Genomic DNA, 15,713 nt, shown 5'->3' with positions numbered 1-15,713 from the left:
GGGCGCCTGAGTGGCTCAGTCGGTTAAGCCTCTGCCTTCAGTTCAGGTCATGATCCCAGGGTCCCGGGATCAAGCCCCACATCAGGCTCCCTGCTTAGTGGGGAGTCTGCTTCTCCCTCTCCCTCTGCCCCTTCTCCACCCATGCTTTTGCTCTCATAAGAAAGTAAATAAATGAATAAAATCTAAAAAAGAAAATGTGAAAATTTCCCATGGTTTCTCATAAAAGGTAGGTATATCCTCTCTTTTTACTCCCACAGAATTAGATAGATACCTCTCTTATAGCATGTATCACAGTGGATTATAAGTGTTTGTGCCTCATGCCAGACTTGTGAAGTTTTTGAGGTAGACATTATTTCTTACGCAGCTATGTTTTCCTCAGTAGTTCCCGGTACATGCTTACTGTTTGTTATGTTTCAGAAGTCCTAGATAATGGTAGTATTTTATAGAATCATTACATTTGAAAGGTAGAAAGAATCATACTGATCACTTGGTAGAACAATTTTATTTTATAAGAGGAAAACCAAAGCCCCCCAAAGTTGAGTAACTTTCCCAAAATAATTGGCATGGTGAGATTTTCTCTGTATATATGAGGCACCCTATAAAACACCCAGCCAATAAGTGATAAATGTATTACTCTCTCTCTGACATTTGGGTGAACTAAATTATCATTGACTAAGATAAAGACTCTAGTAAACTTGGATTAGTCTTGATCTCTTCTGCTTTCTTTTCTTCACCTTTCCCTTGTGGGAAATGACAGGACTCTCTTCTATCTCCCTTTCAGTTTAGTGTTATATGACGCTAATCAGAAAGATAGTAAAGTAATTAGGGATGCAGTACCATCAGTGCACAGCTGATAGTAAGCTTTGCCTCTCCTTTCATCAGATCTAGGATGCAGTTTCTTGAATTTCACAGTGTCTGGAGAGTAAAGGACATGGACGAAAGCATTTGGATCAGGCACAATCTAGATAAGGCTAAAGTGATCTTCATGGGCAGAGGGAGGCATTTCAAGTATACAGCAGCCAGTTCATGTTGCAGAAGATAAACCCACCTTGTGTCTCTGAAAGCCACAATTTTTTGAGAAATCTTAGATTGCAGGCTATTCCTATGTGATTAGATTTTGGCCAAGACTTCCACAATCATTTCTTACATGTTTTCAAATAAACAACTATTATCTTTTCTTCCAGTGGGGAAGATTGTTATGGCTTTATCTTCTTGCACTATATTTTAGCGTATGTGGATGACTTCTATATCCATTGTTATGCTTGTCTTACAAATCCTAGGCTGTTTGATCCATTTTTGCCATGAATCTTCATTTGAAGATGGTCTCAGTATTCTTGGTATTCCTATTTCTGGATTCCAGATGGAGTCAAAATCTTGTCCTGGGGGAGAATATAATCTAATCAGAGGGGTTTTATGGTTTTCTAATGGAGAATTCATTAACTCTATTTCAATCAAATTTATTAAATGTCTAGCATGCAGTATGGTAATTACATGATGGTTATGAGATAGACCTTTATTGTGGAACACACTGTTTGAATTGAAATAGATTTTCTATACCCATTACATATTATACACATGAGCCCAATTCATATTGCACCAAATACAGCACAACCACAAAATCTGATGGACAAACTAGGGTACTTTTGAGAGTGAAAGGAGTTGTAATTAATAATTAATATCTGATCAACCAGATTACACAAGGGCTGTCCTGGGCATGCTGGGATAGTGTTAGGCAAACTGGAACATACAGTCTCCTTAACTAAACATTAGTTTTTGTTACAATTTTTTTTGTTGCCATTTTAAGTATGACAGTTTGTTACATGTAACTATTTTATGATGCCTATTATATGTTAAGCATTGCAGTAAAAGTGTACTTGTATTTTAGTCAAGGAAACAATATATGCATATAACAATATTAAGCAATTGTGTATAGTGGTGTTCTTAGTGGACAGGGGGGCTGGAAGAACTCGATTTGAAAATATGCCTTGGAATTCAATCTCTTCCTTCACCCAAATCAGGTAACCTCTCAGGTCGTTTTCTAACCTGTGAAATGAAGTGATACTAATTCTTCATAGGATGGCGGGAGAAGGTGGTAAAATGTGAAAGCAGCTACCATGGTATGTATCCAATAATGAATTGATCAAAGGTTATCTGAGTTTGTTGATTTTCTAGTTTAATGAAAGTCAGCCAGAGTGGAAACTAGAGACTCTTATTCTTTTGCTAAAAACTTTTATTATGCAGGATTTTGTACTGTCTTCCATGGCCAGTTTTGCTCCATTCACACCCCCATCCATATCTGAGCAAATCTCAGATATCACATCTGGGGATTTCATCCATAGGTATCCTAGTATGCATCACTAGGGAGTCTTATTTTTTAATATCATCACAGTATCATTATTAACCTAAAAAAATTACCTGCTATTATCAAATACTTTGTTGCTACACAAATTTCCAGTTCTCTCAAAAGTTTTTCCAGTCTTTTTTAAAAAAATCAAGGTCCAAATGAGGTTCATGAATTCCTGTACTTGGATGAGGTCTTTTGAGTTTCATTTTAAGTATAGATCCTCCCTCTGGCTCTTTATTTTTTCCTTGTATTTGCTGAAAAAGCTGAATTTCATTCCACATATTACATGGTGCAGTTTAATATGTTCCTTTGTTCTCAATGTTTGCTGTAACTGATAGGTGGATCCAGAAGATGTTCAAATTCAGGTGGGTTTTTTTTTGTTTCTTTTTTTTTTGTAAGACAACTTCACAGGTTGTGATGTGTTCTGTGTTCTTACATCAGGAAGCACATAATGCCTGGCTGATTATCTTTTATGATGTTAGCAGCTGTTGCTATTTAATTGCTATTTAAGGCCTAGAACCATTTGTCCATTGGGTATTTTTATTTTATTTCTGATCTCATAAAATTCACTTGTTTTTTTTTACTATTGTAAGTGGTTAGAGTTGTAACTAAGATGAAGGTATAATTATGAAAATAGTAACATCAGTTATGCCTCTATGTCCCAACCTCTAATATTGTCCTATTTCACTTTAAAGATGTGCTCCCTGTCTGCTAGGAGGGAATAAAAATAGAAATAACTTTATAATGCTATAAATGAAGGAGGATTAGTATATGATTTTCCCAGATCCTTTTAATGTAAATGATTCTGTGGGTTTTATGACATAATAATTAAGAAATAACTTCCTACATGGCTAAATACACAAAAAGTAATTAATAAAGCTTATCTACACCAACATCCACTAAATTTTTCATTACTTCTTGACCTCAAATCCCAATAATTAAACTGTACTAATCTCAAGCTTCTTTTCTAGGAATAAACAATGTATTCTTTCTTTGATGCTGTGCTCTTTTGTTATCCCTAATATAATACCATTATTTAATTTAAAAAGACAGTATGGTCCTATAACCACAGCTAAGTACTCTGTGTTGCTTTTCCAATAATGCTGATTAACTTTTGGTGAACCAATCATATTCTTCCACTCAGTTCCTGGTCAAGAAATAACATGTTGTCATTTGACAGCTGGCAAGATTAACAGTCACCTGTGGCCACTGTACTGACTGACTCACCCAGGGATTTAAACCATGACCTTGGCCTCATTATCATGCTGTTATAATCTACTGAGCAAAACGGCCAGAAAAATGAATTCTGGAGACAGGAGGTAAAAATTCTGTGACTGCGACTCCAAGTCCACTGCACATCTGTGTCCTTTCCGTAATTTGATTAGCAGCTGTTTTGGATATAGATGAAGAACTGAAGTCAGGATATGCTCCTGAAAATTAAAGCTGATCATGTTAGTCCTGTGCATTAAAAAAACCCTCCACATCCTGTCCAAGGACTATAGAACAAGTTCAGATTCTTCATCACAGCATATAAGGTTGTAGCATAATCTTCCTACAACCTATTTCTCCAGCTTTATCTCTTGCTATGGTTCTCTGCCTCTTTCCCTGGATACTGCAGTAACAGTGATTTTTCTCATAACTTTGTGACCACTCATGTAATTGTGCAGCATGTATTTACTGAGCCCCTTTAATATATAAGACAGTTTGGCAGGCCATGGGGAAATGGGAGTGAAAGGAATATTCCTTGCTCTTAAAGAATTCATGGTGTAGTTGAGGCTACAGAGAAGGGGGTAAATGCTTACAATGTCATGTGACAAGTGCTATTTGTGAGCAAGGTCTGTGCAGTGCTAAGAGAGGCAGGGCTAAAAAGTTGGAAAGAGGAGAAAGGGAGGGATGAATATATGAAGTCAAAGAAGATAACTGATGGAGAGGAAGGTTATGGGAGAGGGAGTGGAAAGTCACAGAAATAAGAAACTACACATTCAGTAAAGTGCACGAAGTTTGTCATGGCTGAAGAGGGGAATATGTTGGTAGGTTGGATTGGAGAAAAGCCCAGAGGTAGGTAGGAGATGAACCATAAAGGAAACCTTGACAAAGTTTAGATCTTATTTCCCTGTACCTGTGTTTCCCTCTTTTGAGAATGCTTTTTCCTCTTTCTCCTGCCCAACTTAAACCAATAAGGATGACAAATTCTCTCCAGAAATTCATTCAGCAGGTGTCTGTTGGAACACCTACCGTGTGCTGTGTACTGCCTAGGTGCTTGGGCTACATGAGGAAAAATCCTGCTCTGTACACGTGCTTATGTTCCAGTAGAGGGAAGTTGGTAACTATTGATACGCATAATAAGTTGGAAGATTAGTGAGCGTGGAGTGAAAGTTGTTAGAGAATGGCCAGTGCTATGGAAAGAAGAAAAGTAGGAAACAATAATGGAGAGGGGGGCAACCAGGGAGCAGTGGGGCAGGCTGGAATATTAAATAGGATGAAGAAAGGAGCAAAAGTTTGAAGGAGCAGAGGAAGTCACCAAGTGGATATTTCAGTGAAAAATGTTCTAGGCAGAGGGAACAGCTAGAGGAAAGCCTGAAAGAAAGTAATGGATGAGCTGAGAGGCATTATGTGGGACTTGTATGCCAATTAAAGACTTTAACTTTGGGGGCACCTGGGTGGCTCAGTGGGTTAAAGCCTCTGCCTTCAGCTCAGGTCATGATTCCCAGGGTCCTGGGATCTGGCCCTGCATTGGGCTCTCTGCTCTGTAGGGAGCCTGCTTCCCCCCCCCCCCCCCCCCGCCTGCCTCTCTGCCCACTTGTGATCTCTGTCAAATAAATAAATAAAATCTTTAAAAAAAATCTTAAAAAAAAAAAAAAGAATTTAACTTTGGGTGCCTGGGTGGCTCAGTGGGTTAAGCTTCTGCCTTCTGCTCAGGTCAAGATCTCAGGGTCCTGCGATCAAGTCCCACGTTAGGCTCGCTGCTCAGCAGGGAGCCTGCTTCCTCCTCTCTCTCTGCCTGCCTCTCTGTCTACTTGTGATCTCCCTCTGTTTGTCAAATAAATAAATAAAATCTTCAAAAAAAAAAAAAAGAATTTAACTTTGACTTACTGAAAATGGAGAGCCACCACAAGATTTTGACCCATGGAATGATACAATCTGATTAATGTTTTAGGAAGCTTGCTTTTCATGCTGTGTTGAGAAAAGACTGTAGAGCCACAAGGATACAAGCAGGGAGATCTGTTGGGAGAAACTATTGATATGCCAACCATCTAAGTATATTCATGGACAGTAGGAAAGCTGCAGTGGTTTCAAGCATTTCAGGGAGCCAGATAATGTTAGCAGAGTACTAAGTCCTCAGTAAATTCTAGTGATGTGATTAGTTTATGATTTTAGGGGCGCCTGGGTGGCTCAGTGGGTTAAAGCCTCTGTGTTCAGCTCAGGTCATGATCCCAGGGTCCTGGGATTGAGAGCCCCGCATTGGGCTCTTTGCTTGGCAAGGAGCCTGTTTCCCCATCTCTCTCTTTGTACTTGTGATCTCTGTCAAAAATATAAATAAAATCTTGGAAAAAAAAAAAAGAAGGTAGTTTATGGTTTTAGTTTAGATATGCCTCCTATGACTTATCTAGTAGATTACAGGTACCTCTTACTCACATGTAAGTATTAGAGTCCACAGACTTACAGTCTTCACAAACCTGTATTCCTATAGGAATTGAAAAAGGACTTAACATTTTGGACTTAGTGTGCCTATCAAGAGGACCTTGAGAATTCAATGATGAAGATGGTCAATTACTTCTTCTTTTTTTTTTTTTAAGATTTTATTTATTTATTTGACAGAGAGAGATCACAAGTAGATGGAGAGGCAGGCAGAGAGAGATAGAGAGAAAGAGGGAAGCAGGCTCCCTGCTGAGCAGGGAGCCCGATGCGGGACTCAATCCCAGGACCCCAAGATCATGACCTGAGCCGAAGGCATTGGCTTAACCCACTGAGCCACCCAGGTGCCCCTGGTCAATTACTTCTAAAGTTAAGAGGAACGATCAGTTTGAACTACCTCAAATTCATATATTTGAGAGAATATATGCCCAAGCAAAACATATGCCATACAGGATATAGTAAGATATGGAAACATTTTAAGTAAATACTATACCAGAACAAACAAAACGCCTCTAAGATCCAGACTATAGATCAAAAGATAGAAATCTTTTGAAGGTACTTCTAGTTCTGAGCATAGCAATCTTACACTAAATTGGGCCTATTACTTTAAAAAGTAGCCTATTTAAAATTCTATGTGAATATATTTTATCTGTATGATATAGAGTCTGACACATTTTTGCTTTGAAAAGATGTATGAATCAAGGGAGAAGATGATTTTAAGATACTTCTGAGGATTTCCTTTAATAGGAAAATCACGTGTTGTAGTAAAGAAATGTAAAAATGAAACACAGTAAGATCACTCACTTCTGCTTCAATCCTGTAAGATGTCAGCTGTCCCTGTGATACCATCTCATGTGCATTGGATTTCACCTGTAGGTATGTCTCCAGGCAGGTGAGAGGCATTGAGGGTGCAGGGAAACACAGCCACCGGCACCCTGCTGTTACCAGTAGAAAATAGTGCAGGGCCTAGGACGGGGATCTACTGTAAAGGAAACACCGAAACTGTTTAATTTGGACAACCGCTTTTAAGTTCGCCTTTCTGTACTCAAAATAGCTAAAATGACTAAAACAAGTGTTCTTCTTGTTTTTCCCTCCCCAGTTCCTCCCATTTTCTATTTTGCAATGCTCATGGTGTAATTCTGAACGTTTGCTGTACATCAGTCACTGAGGGAGTGTTCAAAATATACCCATGAGCAGGCCAGGGTCCTAACTCCAGAGATTGAGTCATTTGATCTAGGGTTGGACCCAGGTGGTATTTTTGAAGTGACCCAGATAATTGTAATGTGCAGCCAGGGTTGAAAACTGCCATGGTTTCACACTGGAGTAAAAATATCTAGGTTCTAGTTGTAGTGCTGCCATTTACTAGGTGGCTGATTTTCAAGACCTCAGTGTCCCATAGGATGACAGGGTTGGCTTAGAGACTTACACAAATTCTCTTTCAACTAAAACAACATTTAATAAATTGGGATACATATGATCCCTTCTAGTTTGCTTAACTCTAAAAATATGAAAACGGAATTATTTGGAGCATGCTAGTTTGGTTTGAAGCAGGTGAGTTAAAAAAAAAAAGTACTTAAGTCAACTTTTCCTTCTTCCCTCTTCCCAATTATAAGGCACGAGAGAAAGAAACACAGACATTTAAGCTTAGAAGTCACAAGAGACTTCTAGGGCTGCTTTGTCTGTCCCCAGCTCTCTTAAATTGGGAGTTAGTCATACGGTATCTGGGGAACAGAGGCAGGAGGGAGAGTGCTTACTACACACCAAGAAGGTAAATATAATACAACCCCCAAAGGCTTTACACTACTCATCCGACCATAATCTAGCCTGGTACTAAACACTGCAAGTGTGGAAGGTGAGGTCGGGTTGTGTACATACACATAGCCACATGCACACACACACTCCCCGAATCTCTTGTGGAGAGCGCCCAGAAGGGGATGGTCACTAGTGCTGCGCCTCCAGTCAGGGCCACTCGGGCCTTCCCTCCTTCCCTCCCAGCCCGCTCCCAGCAGTGCCCCCACCCAGAGGGTTGTCAAGACTTCGCCCAGGGCCTTCCAGCCACTGCCATTCTCCCCCAGCTGGTTTTCTTATCTTTCACTGAATCCATCTCTGTGCCTCTAAAAACAGACGCAGACGCTAACCCGATCCCCTCGCTTCTGTCTTTTCTCTCTAGACTAGGCCCCCCAGGAAGGGCCAAATAGACCCAAGCTCTTGGCCCAAGCTCAATCACCCTCCCGATTATCCCAGCACCCTCGCAGCTTCCCGGGTCCTCTTTATCCTCACACCTCTCCCAGACAAACCCTAACTCCCCCAATCGCACCTCCGTGCCTCTCCACGCACCCTTGGCCGAAAGCCCTCAGTTTTCCAGAACTTCCTCATCCTCTCCTCCCCAACCCCCACCTCCTGCACCGGCTCCCAGGACCTCGACATCACCTGCACTCCCTACTCGCTCGTAGCTCCCTCTCCCTCCCCTCAAGGAACCCCAGAGGGTCCTCTCAACCCCGGCACCGGAGGGGACCTCCCCAACCCTATACTCTCCCTCCTTCCAGGACCCCACTCACGATACCTCGGGAGCCCCTCCACGCACGCTTTCACCTCCAAGCCCGACACAGAGGCATCTCCCCCTTCTTCCGCACAGTTCCCTCCTTTCCCAAACCATAGGTGCCCCCACTTCCCAGTCCCACCCCATCTCCGGACCTGACACTGCTCCCCGGGCCCCAGGTTTCCACTTCTTTACCTCCGACCTGACCCACAGTGCGCCCCCATCTACCAAGGCTCACTCCTCGCCCCGACTCTCCACTCCTCGGGGGCCACCGCACAGGCTCGAGTTCTCCACCCCTCCCTTGAAAACTCGCTCCCCGCTCCCCGCCCGCCCCCAGCCCACAGGTCGCGCTCGGGAGGGGTGCTTGCCAAGCTCTGGCTTGGGCGGCCGGGAGGTGACGCGGTCCCGGCGGGAGGAGCCCGGGAGGCGGAGGGGCGGAGGAGGCGCGGGCGGCGGCACCGAGCGGCGGCGGCAGCAGCGGCGGCGTAGAGAGCCGGCCCTCGGCGCCGACTCCAGGGACCCAAGGGGCGGCGGCGGCCGAGGGTCCGCGGGCAGGCGCGTGATGAGGAAGCAGCAGCGCCCGTCCCCGCTACGCGTCGGAGCGCGCTTGGATCCGGGCGTTGGCAGCCGATGGGCCCCGACCCCGGGAATCTCCGCCGCTAGCCCTTGTCATCCCTTCCTCGCTTTCGCTTCCCCGCTCTAGCCCGGAGCGCTCTCCGGCGGCCGTGCTCGGCCCCGCGGCCCTTTCCCGGGCGTTTCTGGAGGAGTCCTCCCTCCGCGGCGCCTGAAGCCCAGAGACGCGTCAGTCGGCGGGACGGCTGAGCTGCTTCTCTGGGAAATTAGCCCCTGTTTCCTCACCACCCTCTCCGCTCCCGCCCCGGCGCCCCTCCGGTTGGCAGGACGCCGTCTCCCGGCGCTCGGAGCGAGTTCTCGGGACTCCCCCAGGGGGGCTAGTTCGCAGCTCACCCCTCTCCCCTCCGCGGCGGCGCGCGCCCCCGCCGGACACACTCCCGCCCGGGCCGGCGCGCCGCCCTCCCGCCCGCTCCCTCCAGTCACCCCACCCTTAGTCGTCCCTGCCACCTTACTCCACCACCCTCCCCCGCCGCTCCGCGCACACCGCGTCCCAGCCCGGCCTCCCGCTCCTTTCCGCCAAACCGCTCACTTGCCAGCCCTTCGCCCCCGGGAAGAAGAAACATTTCCCGGAGCGCACTCCTCAGCCCTCACTCCCCCCCCCCCCCCGCGCTCGCCCTCCCCCTCCCCCCGCCCCTTTCTTTCTTTCTTGGGGGAGGGGGGGCTGTCGCCTCGGATTGAAGGCCATTGATTTGTATGTATTTGTCCCGGCGCCGGAGGCTGCCCCAGCCGCCCGCGCGGGTGCCGCCGCCGCCGCCAGTGGAGTTGCCTCCCTGCTTCCCTAGGGTGGTTAAGCTCCACCAAACATGTCGGCTCCGGTCGGGCCGCGGGGCCGCCCGGCTCCCACCCCGGCGGCCTCTCAGCCGCCCCTGCAGCCCGAGATGCCCGACCTCAGCCACCTCACGGAGGAGGAGAGGAAAATCATCCTGGCCGTCATGGATCGGCAGAAGAAAGAAGAGGAGAAGGAGCAGTCGGTGCTCAAGTAAGGACTCGGCTCCATCTTCCCGCCTCCCTCCTTACCCTCCGCCCCCACGGCCGCTGCCCTGCGGCCGCCTGCGCGCCCCGGATCGCCGCCCTCCCTCCAGCCGGCTGCGCCTGGGCCACGAGGGCTGCGGCCGGCGCCGGCAGCCGGGGCTGCTTTCTGGGTGTCAGAGCGCGGGGGTGTGTGCCGGGGAGAGAGGGCGCCGAGGCCGGCTGAGATGAGGGTGCAGAGCCCCTGGACGTTGTGATTTTCCCGGGCGTCCTTCCGGCTTCCCCCGCGGGCCAGTTTGGCTCCAGGGCCCCCACGGGGCTGAAGCTGAACCCAGGCTCCGCGCGTCCCCTCTCCTTTCCAGCCGCCCCCGCGCGGAGGCAGTCACTGGGGCAATGAATCCAATATGGCCGTGCACAGGTGCTCCCTGGCCGGGACCCGGGCGAAGGCGCGCCGCTGGGGATGCAGGCGCAGCCGGGGCGCCTCGTCCCGCGTTTCCGCAGGGCGGCTCTGCCTCCGACGCGGAGACGAGCAGAGCGGCCCACGGTCGCTGCGGGCAGGAGGGCGGCGGTGCAGGCGAGGGGCCTAAGCTCTGGCATGTCTCGGGTGGGTGTGCGGCCGCCGCCATCTTCCAGCCCCTCCCCCTCGGCGGGTTCTAACACCCTGCACTCTGCTGCTCTTCCTGTTTGCAACTAGTAAATCTGTTTAATCCCGAAGAGACTCTGGAGAGGCTCCCGTTCCTTCCACCCCAGCAGTTTGGGATGCTTCCTACCTTGTGAAGTTTTACTACTAGTGTTCGTAGTGTAGGCATCCGGGATTTTGGCGAGGGTGGGATAGTAAAAGCAGCACCCAGGCATCGGTTTAGCGCTGTGGAACTTCAGCACCAGGGAACTGTCCAGACGCATACACAGCTTTGAGACTCCTTTTCTTGTCAGGCTAGCAAAGAGATTTGTTTCTACAGGTTTACTTTTAAATGTTTTATGGGTATTTGGTTTCTCAGTTACTGTATGAAAGAGATTGTGCAGGAGATGCGTAACCTTTTTGTGTTTTTCCAACTCAACTTTTTTTTTCTTTTTAGTGAAATGAATTATTTATTCACTAAGAGATTAACTTGTACAGTTTATGTGCTAAAGGTGGGATGCTTTTTCTGTGTGTTATCAAGTTTCCCATATTCTCCACAGAAACATACAGTTGAAAGAGTAGAGTTCCTCTGTGAAGGAACTAATACACTGACCTCTAATCACGTAAACTTTAAAAACAGGTTGTTGAATTCAGTATTCTTTAATACTTACAAAGAAACAACTTTCTGTCTACACATATATGTTTTTATATTTTAATGAAAAATAATATAATTGTGGTAACGAATGTATTAAATGTCTGAGAAAAAGAAAATTTCTCAAAAAATATTGAAGCACCAAGATAGCAAATGTTCCTGACATATTAACTGGAATAAAGAAGAATTACTTCTTCAAAGCTAATTTCTGGGTTTGGAGACTTGTTTGGGAATATGATTTATTAGTAGGCTTGGGAAATGAAAAACCGTTAAGAGATTTAAGTAGTTTATTTTAACTAATGGAGGAATAAAGCATTATTTTTAAAAGCTTTTTGAGCATTCTACTCACTTTGCTTTAAATATATGTACTGACAACAGCAAGCTTTTGAAAACTTTGAGTTTGATATTTAGATATATGAATCTATATTTTTACTATAATTGCAATAAAATTAGTGGTTCCAAAATGATGTCAAATAAAACATAGGTTTTATTTCTTTGACCCATATATTTAAATGTACAATGTGTTTTTATTTCTTTGTAGTATGCTATATCATAGTATTTGGTGGCTACTTCACTATTGTTCTGATATATAGAAATGTAAATGAACTTTTGAATACTAAATTAAGAATTACTCAGAGTGACCAGTATGTTATATTAGGAAAATGTTGTGAAAGGGTTTTTCAAGTAGGTACATTACATTACATAGATTACTTTTCTATGTAAACCTACATACTATGCAAATACATATAATGTTCATCTATTCATAATTGCACAGTTTAGGTAGAAACATTCTCTAAACACACAGTCATAGTCTATGAAATTACATTGCTGAAAAATCTGTTCATATTTATTTTAAATATCTATTTGCATTTCTACCTAACAGTCTTAGAAAGAGTCATACCTCAAAATGGCCTACCTGGTTTCAGAATTATTTTTATATTCATTTGAGCAAGAAGTTTTTTGGAGATTAAAGCATAAAGCATCTAATTTTAGATGTTGTTTAAAAATGTTTTTGGCTTTTGTAATAAAGTAAGACTAGGCAAGGAAAATGAGGAAAAGAAGACTTTATGATAGGATTATAATAAAGACTGTTTTGAAGAATTTTATGATTTATTAAATAATATCAGTATTGGATATTAAGTTATAAATACTATATGTAAGAAAAAGTGACACTAGTGTTCATCAATAATTACTATTTTTCATTAAGTTTTAGGGGCCATTCATCTGTTCAAGACAACATTATCCTTTGTTTTTCTTTAGTGATGTCCATTTAATTGCATGTTAACATCTATTCTGAGAGAAGGTCATGGGCAGAGAGAAACTGAAACTCTAGTTCATGTCTGCTACTTGTAACAACTATGTTAAAAGATAAGTTTGATGTGTGAAAATTTGAAACCATTGGATGAAGATATTTTCATACTAAGTATTCATACAGAGTGGGGCATACATCCTAAAGTATACATCACGAGATGATACGTTGGAGTAGAGGAAGAGAGTATTAAAACATATTTCTATTTGAAATTTGAAAAAGAAAAGTTTTATTTGAAAAATAGATTTGAAAAAGAAAATAAGTTTTACTGATATTTAACATATAGATTTATGATGTTAAGATGCATATAATTTATGAATAAATATATGTATATTAAGAAGCTCATGCCTGAGATAGATTGTAGATTTTAATGAGAGGTGAGCAATCAAAGGAGATTGAGACCACTACTGATACCATTACTATAGTAATCTTTCTCTTTGGGAAGAGATTAAGTAAGAACCATTTAATATACTTGATTATTAGCAATTTCTTCAAAGCCTTGTTGAACATCCACATACTCAAGAAATCTTCTGTCACCATCAAGTAATTTCATTTTACATGGGATTGAGATACTAAAATTTTGGAAGCATTTTTATATCTCAGTGGATCCCTCAATAGATCAGTAATTACTTTTATTTATCTTTATATGAAAATTCTTTTATAGTTTTAGTTTTGATAACTCAATCTACTGGTAAAATCTATAGTGTTCTTTTACTTATTAATATTTTTAAGCCTTGTCTTTCAAAGAATAAAAAAGTACTCTTCTTTGGAGTCTGTTTTGCAGCATCTTTAACACCTGCACATATTAGGTACCTAATAGGTAATGTTGATATGACTTGTGGTAATGTTAATGAGGCAGATTATTAATTTTATTGGGAAATGAAGAATAATTTCTTTGAAAGAAAAGCATAATTTATTAAGTTTATATTTTTCAGTGAGGTTTTTTTTTTTTTGGATGTGGTATTGTGAAAAAAATGTATGAGAAAAACAAAACCACTGAAATCAATAGGAAAGCATTCATTTAGTAAGTGTTTATTGAGTTTCTACTATGTGCATATCTTAGTCTTTCAGATGAGGGTTTTTTAAAATAACAAATTAGAAATTATGTTTCTTGATGTATAAATTATTTTTTTATCATTAGTTTGGCTTTTCTGTTAATGTCAAAGGGATAATTTATTCCCCAAAAAAAGGAAGTCAAGAGTAGAAGTTTCATGATAGATCAGAGTGACAATTTAGCTTACATTTAAAACACAGATGAGCAGTTCTAGATTTTTTAAGTAATTTAATTTTAAGAGCATTTTTCAAAGTCAATTTATAAGCTTCTTTATTTAATGGGTAATATTTACCCATAGTACAAAATTTCTTAGCTTGCTTTTCCCTAAGCCAGAGGCAATGACTCTTGTCAGTTTATTGTATACCATTCTAGAAATATTCTATATGTAGGAGTAGATATGTGTGTACATCACACATATGTCTGTGCGTGCACACAGGTATATGGATGTTTATGTGTACATATAAAAAACACAAATGTGTACTGCAGTTTACTTTTTAGGAGATCAGTTCCACACCTTTTAATATATAGTTTTCTCATTCATTTTAATGCTGCATAAGATCTCATTTTGTAAATACTCTTTAATTTCTTTAACTAGAGCCATATTTTTGGATATTTAGGCTGATTCTAATTATTTTGCCATTAGAAACAGCACTGTGATAAATATCTTTGTACATATATAATTTCCTATGTATGTGAATATATCTTTGGAATAAATTCCTAGAAATGCATTGTTGGGTCAAAAGGTCAGTGTATTTTAAATTTTAATAAATATTGCCAAATTTACTTTCACAGAGTAAGTATGTACAAGTGACATAAACTAGGGAGACTCTTACATCCTTTCCAATTCAGTGTGATAATCTTTGCCAAAATATAGTTTGGTGAGAAATATGCCGTTGTAGATTTAATTGAAATTTTCTTATTATCCGTGAGGCTGAGAGCCTTTTACATTTGTTTAAAGTCTTGTTTTTTCTGTTGGTCATTTTTAGTGATTGTAGAAGCTCTTTTTATTGTCATTTGCTTTATGACTTTTTTTATTGGTCAGGATTTTTTAAAAATGTGTTTGAATTTATTACTTTTTGTTTTATGGCTTTGGGGTTTGTGATATAGTTAGAATGATCTCCTCATTCTAATATTTAAAAACCTACCATATTGTCTTCTCACAGCTAAATGAATTTTTTGTTGTTAAATGAATTTTTAAGAAGAAAGCATGTCAAATAATAGATGTAATTTGATTATGAAGACTTTTAGTATATGTGCTGCCGAAGCGAGCACTGATTATGAAGACTTTTAAATAAAAATTTATTGTACACCTAAATAGCCATGGCCATTGTCAAAAATTGAAAACCAATAGTTCCGAAGAATTTAAAATGCATTCTAAAACATTGATTGGCATTTTATGAGACAATACATAATAATATAAAGTACATCTTTATATATCTTCTATATTTTAAAGTAACTAGGACAATTAAATAATATCTTCTTGTTAACAATATATATTGATAAAGAACCAATCACACTGTCTGACAAAGAGAGAGGCAACGGAGGCAAGAGTGAGGGACCAGATGGATTTTGACTCGAAACCTTATTTTACCAATTAATAACAGTAAGGTCTTACTTATGTTGTTAAGTACTCTGAGCCCATGTTTCCTCCTCTCTATTCTCTGAATAATAATGCCTACCTTGAAGGATTGCTGTGATCAATATAGAGTAAATGCCCTGGCATAAGTAGGCATGCAACAAATAGTTGTTATTAACTGATTCTAGACATGACATCAGTTTCTAGACCTTAATATTATTATAGCATTCCTGTGTGAAATCTTAGCTTTTCTTTTCTTTCTTTCTTTCTTTTTTTTTTTTTTTTTTAACTGAGACATTCTCTTCCTTGTCTACTGGGACGTTAAAAGAATACCTGAAGATTCTAAAGTGACTTCATTATTTATCTAGAAGGTCAGGGTGGA

General features: G+C 41.7%; 2 protein-coding genes across 43 annotated transcripts in view; one reads left to right on the top strand and one right to left on the bottom strand.

The window, feature by feature from the left end:
* Positions 1–483: 483 nt before the first annotated feature.
* Positions 484–11,003, bottom strand: LOC309858964 (uncharacterized protein). 5 transcript variants are annotated; one of them, XR_014308456.1, is made up of 3 exons: positions 10,892–11,003; positions 6,785–6,962; positions 484–1,379 (listed from the first exon to the last, which is right to left on the bottom strand). XR_014308456.1 is itself a non-coding variant. In XM_082719339.1 (3 exons), the coding sequence occupies exons 1-2, from the start codon at positions 10,716–10,718 to the stop codon at positions 6,960–6,962; spliced, it is 552 nt and encodes a 183-aa protein (XP_082575465.1). In that variant the 5' UTR covers positions 10,719–10,826; the 3' UTR covers positions 484–1,379; positions 6,785–6,959. The 5 variants fall into 5 exon arrangements, 1 of the variants encoding a protein (XP_082575465.1); XR_014308457.1 differs by lacking the exon at positions 10,892–11,003 and adding an exon at positions 10,040–10,131; XR_014308458.1 differs by lacking the exon at positions 10,892–11,003 and adding an exon at positions 10,040–10,123 and having other exon boundaries at positions 6,785–6,959.
* Positions 9,955–15,713, top strand: part of RIMS2 (regulating synaptic membrane exocytosis 2) — a 596,172-nt gene continuing 590,413 nt past the window's right edge. For all 38 annotated transcript variants that reach the window (XM_082719297.1, XM_082719284.1, XM_082719290.1 and 35 more), the window contains exon 1: positions 9,955–10,131. In XM_082719297.1, the coding sequence (XP_082575423.1) occupies positions 9,956–10,131 (176 nt within the window). In that variant the 5' untranslated portion in view covers position 9,955. The remainder of the gene's footprint in view (positions 10,132–15,713) is intronic.

This window comes from Mustela nivalis, assembly GCF_964662115.1.
Source record: "Mustela nivalis genome assembly, chromosome: 2".
Taxonomy (NCBI): Eukaryota; Metazoa; Chordata; class Mammalia; order Carnivora; family Mustelidae; genus Mustela; species Mustela nivalis.
The sequence above is the reverse complement of the archived record's forward strand: the minus strand, read 5'-3'. Positions and strand labels throughout refer to the sequence as shown.

Coding starts and splice junctions, on each gene's coding strand:
- LOC309858964 (XM_082719339.1), bottom strand. CDS start 10,718: ATGCCAGAGCTTAGGCCCCTCGCCTGCACCGCCGCCCTCCTGCCCGCA.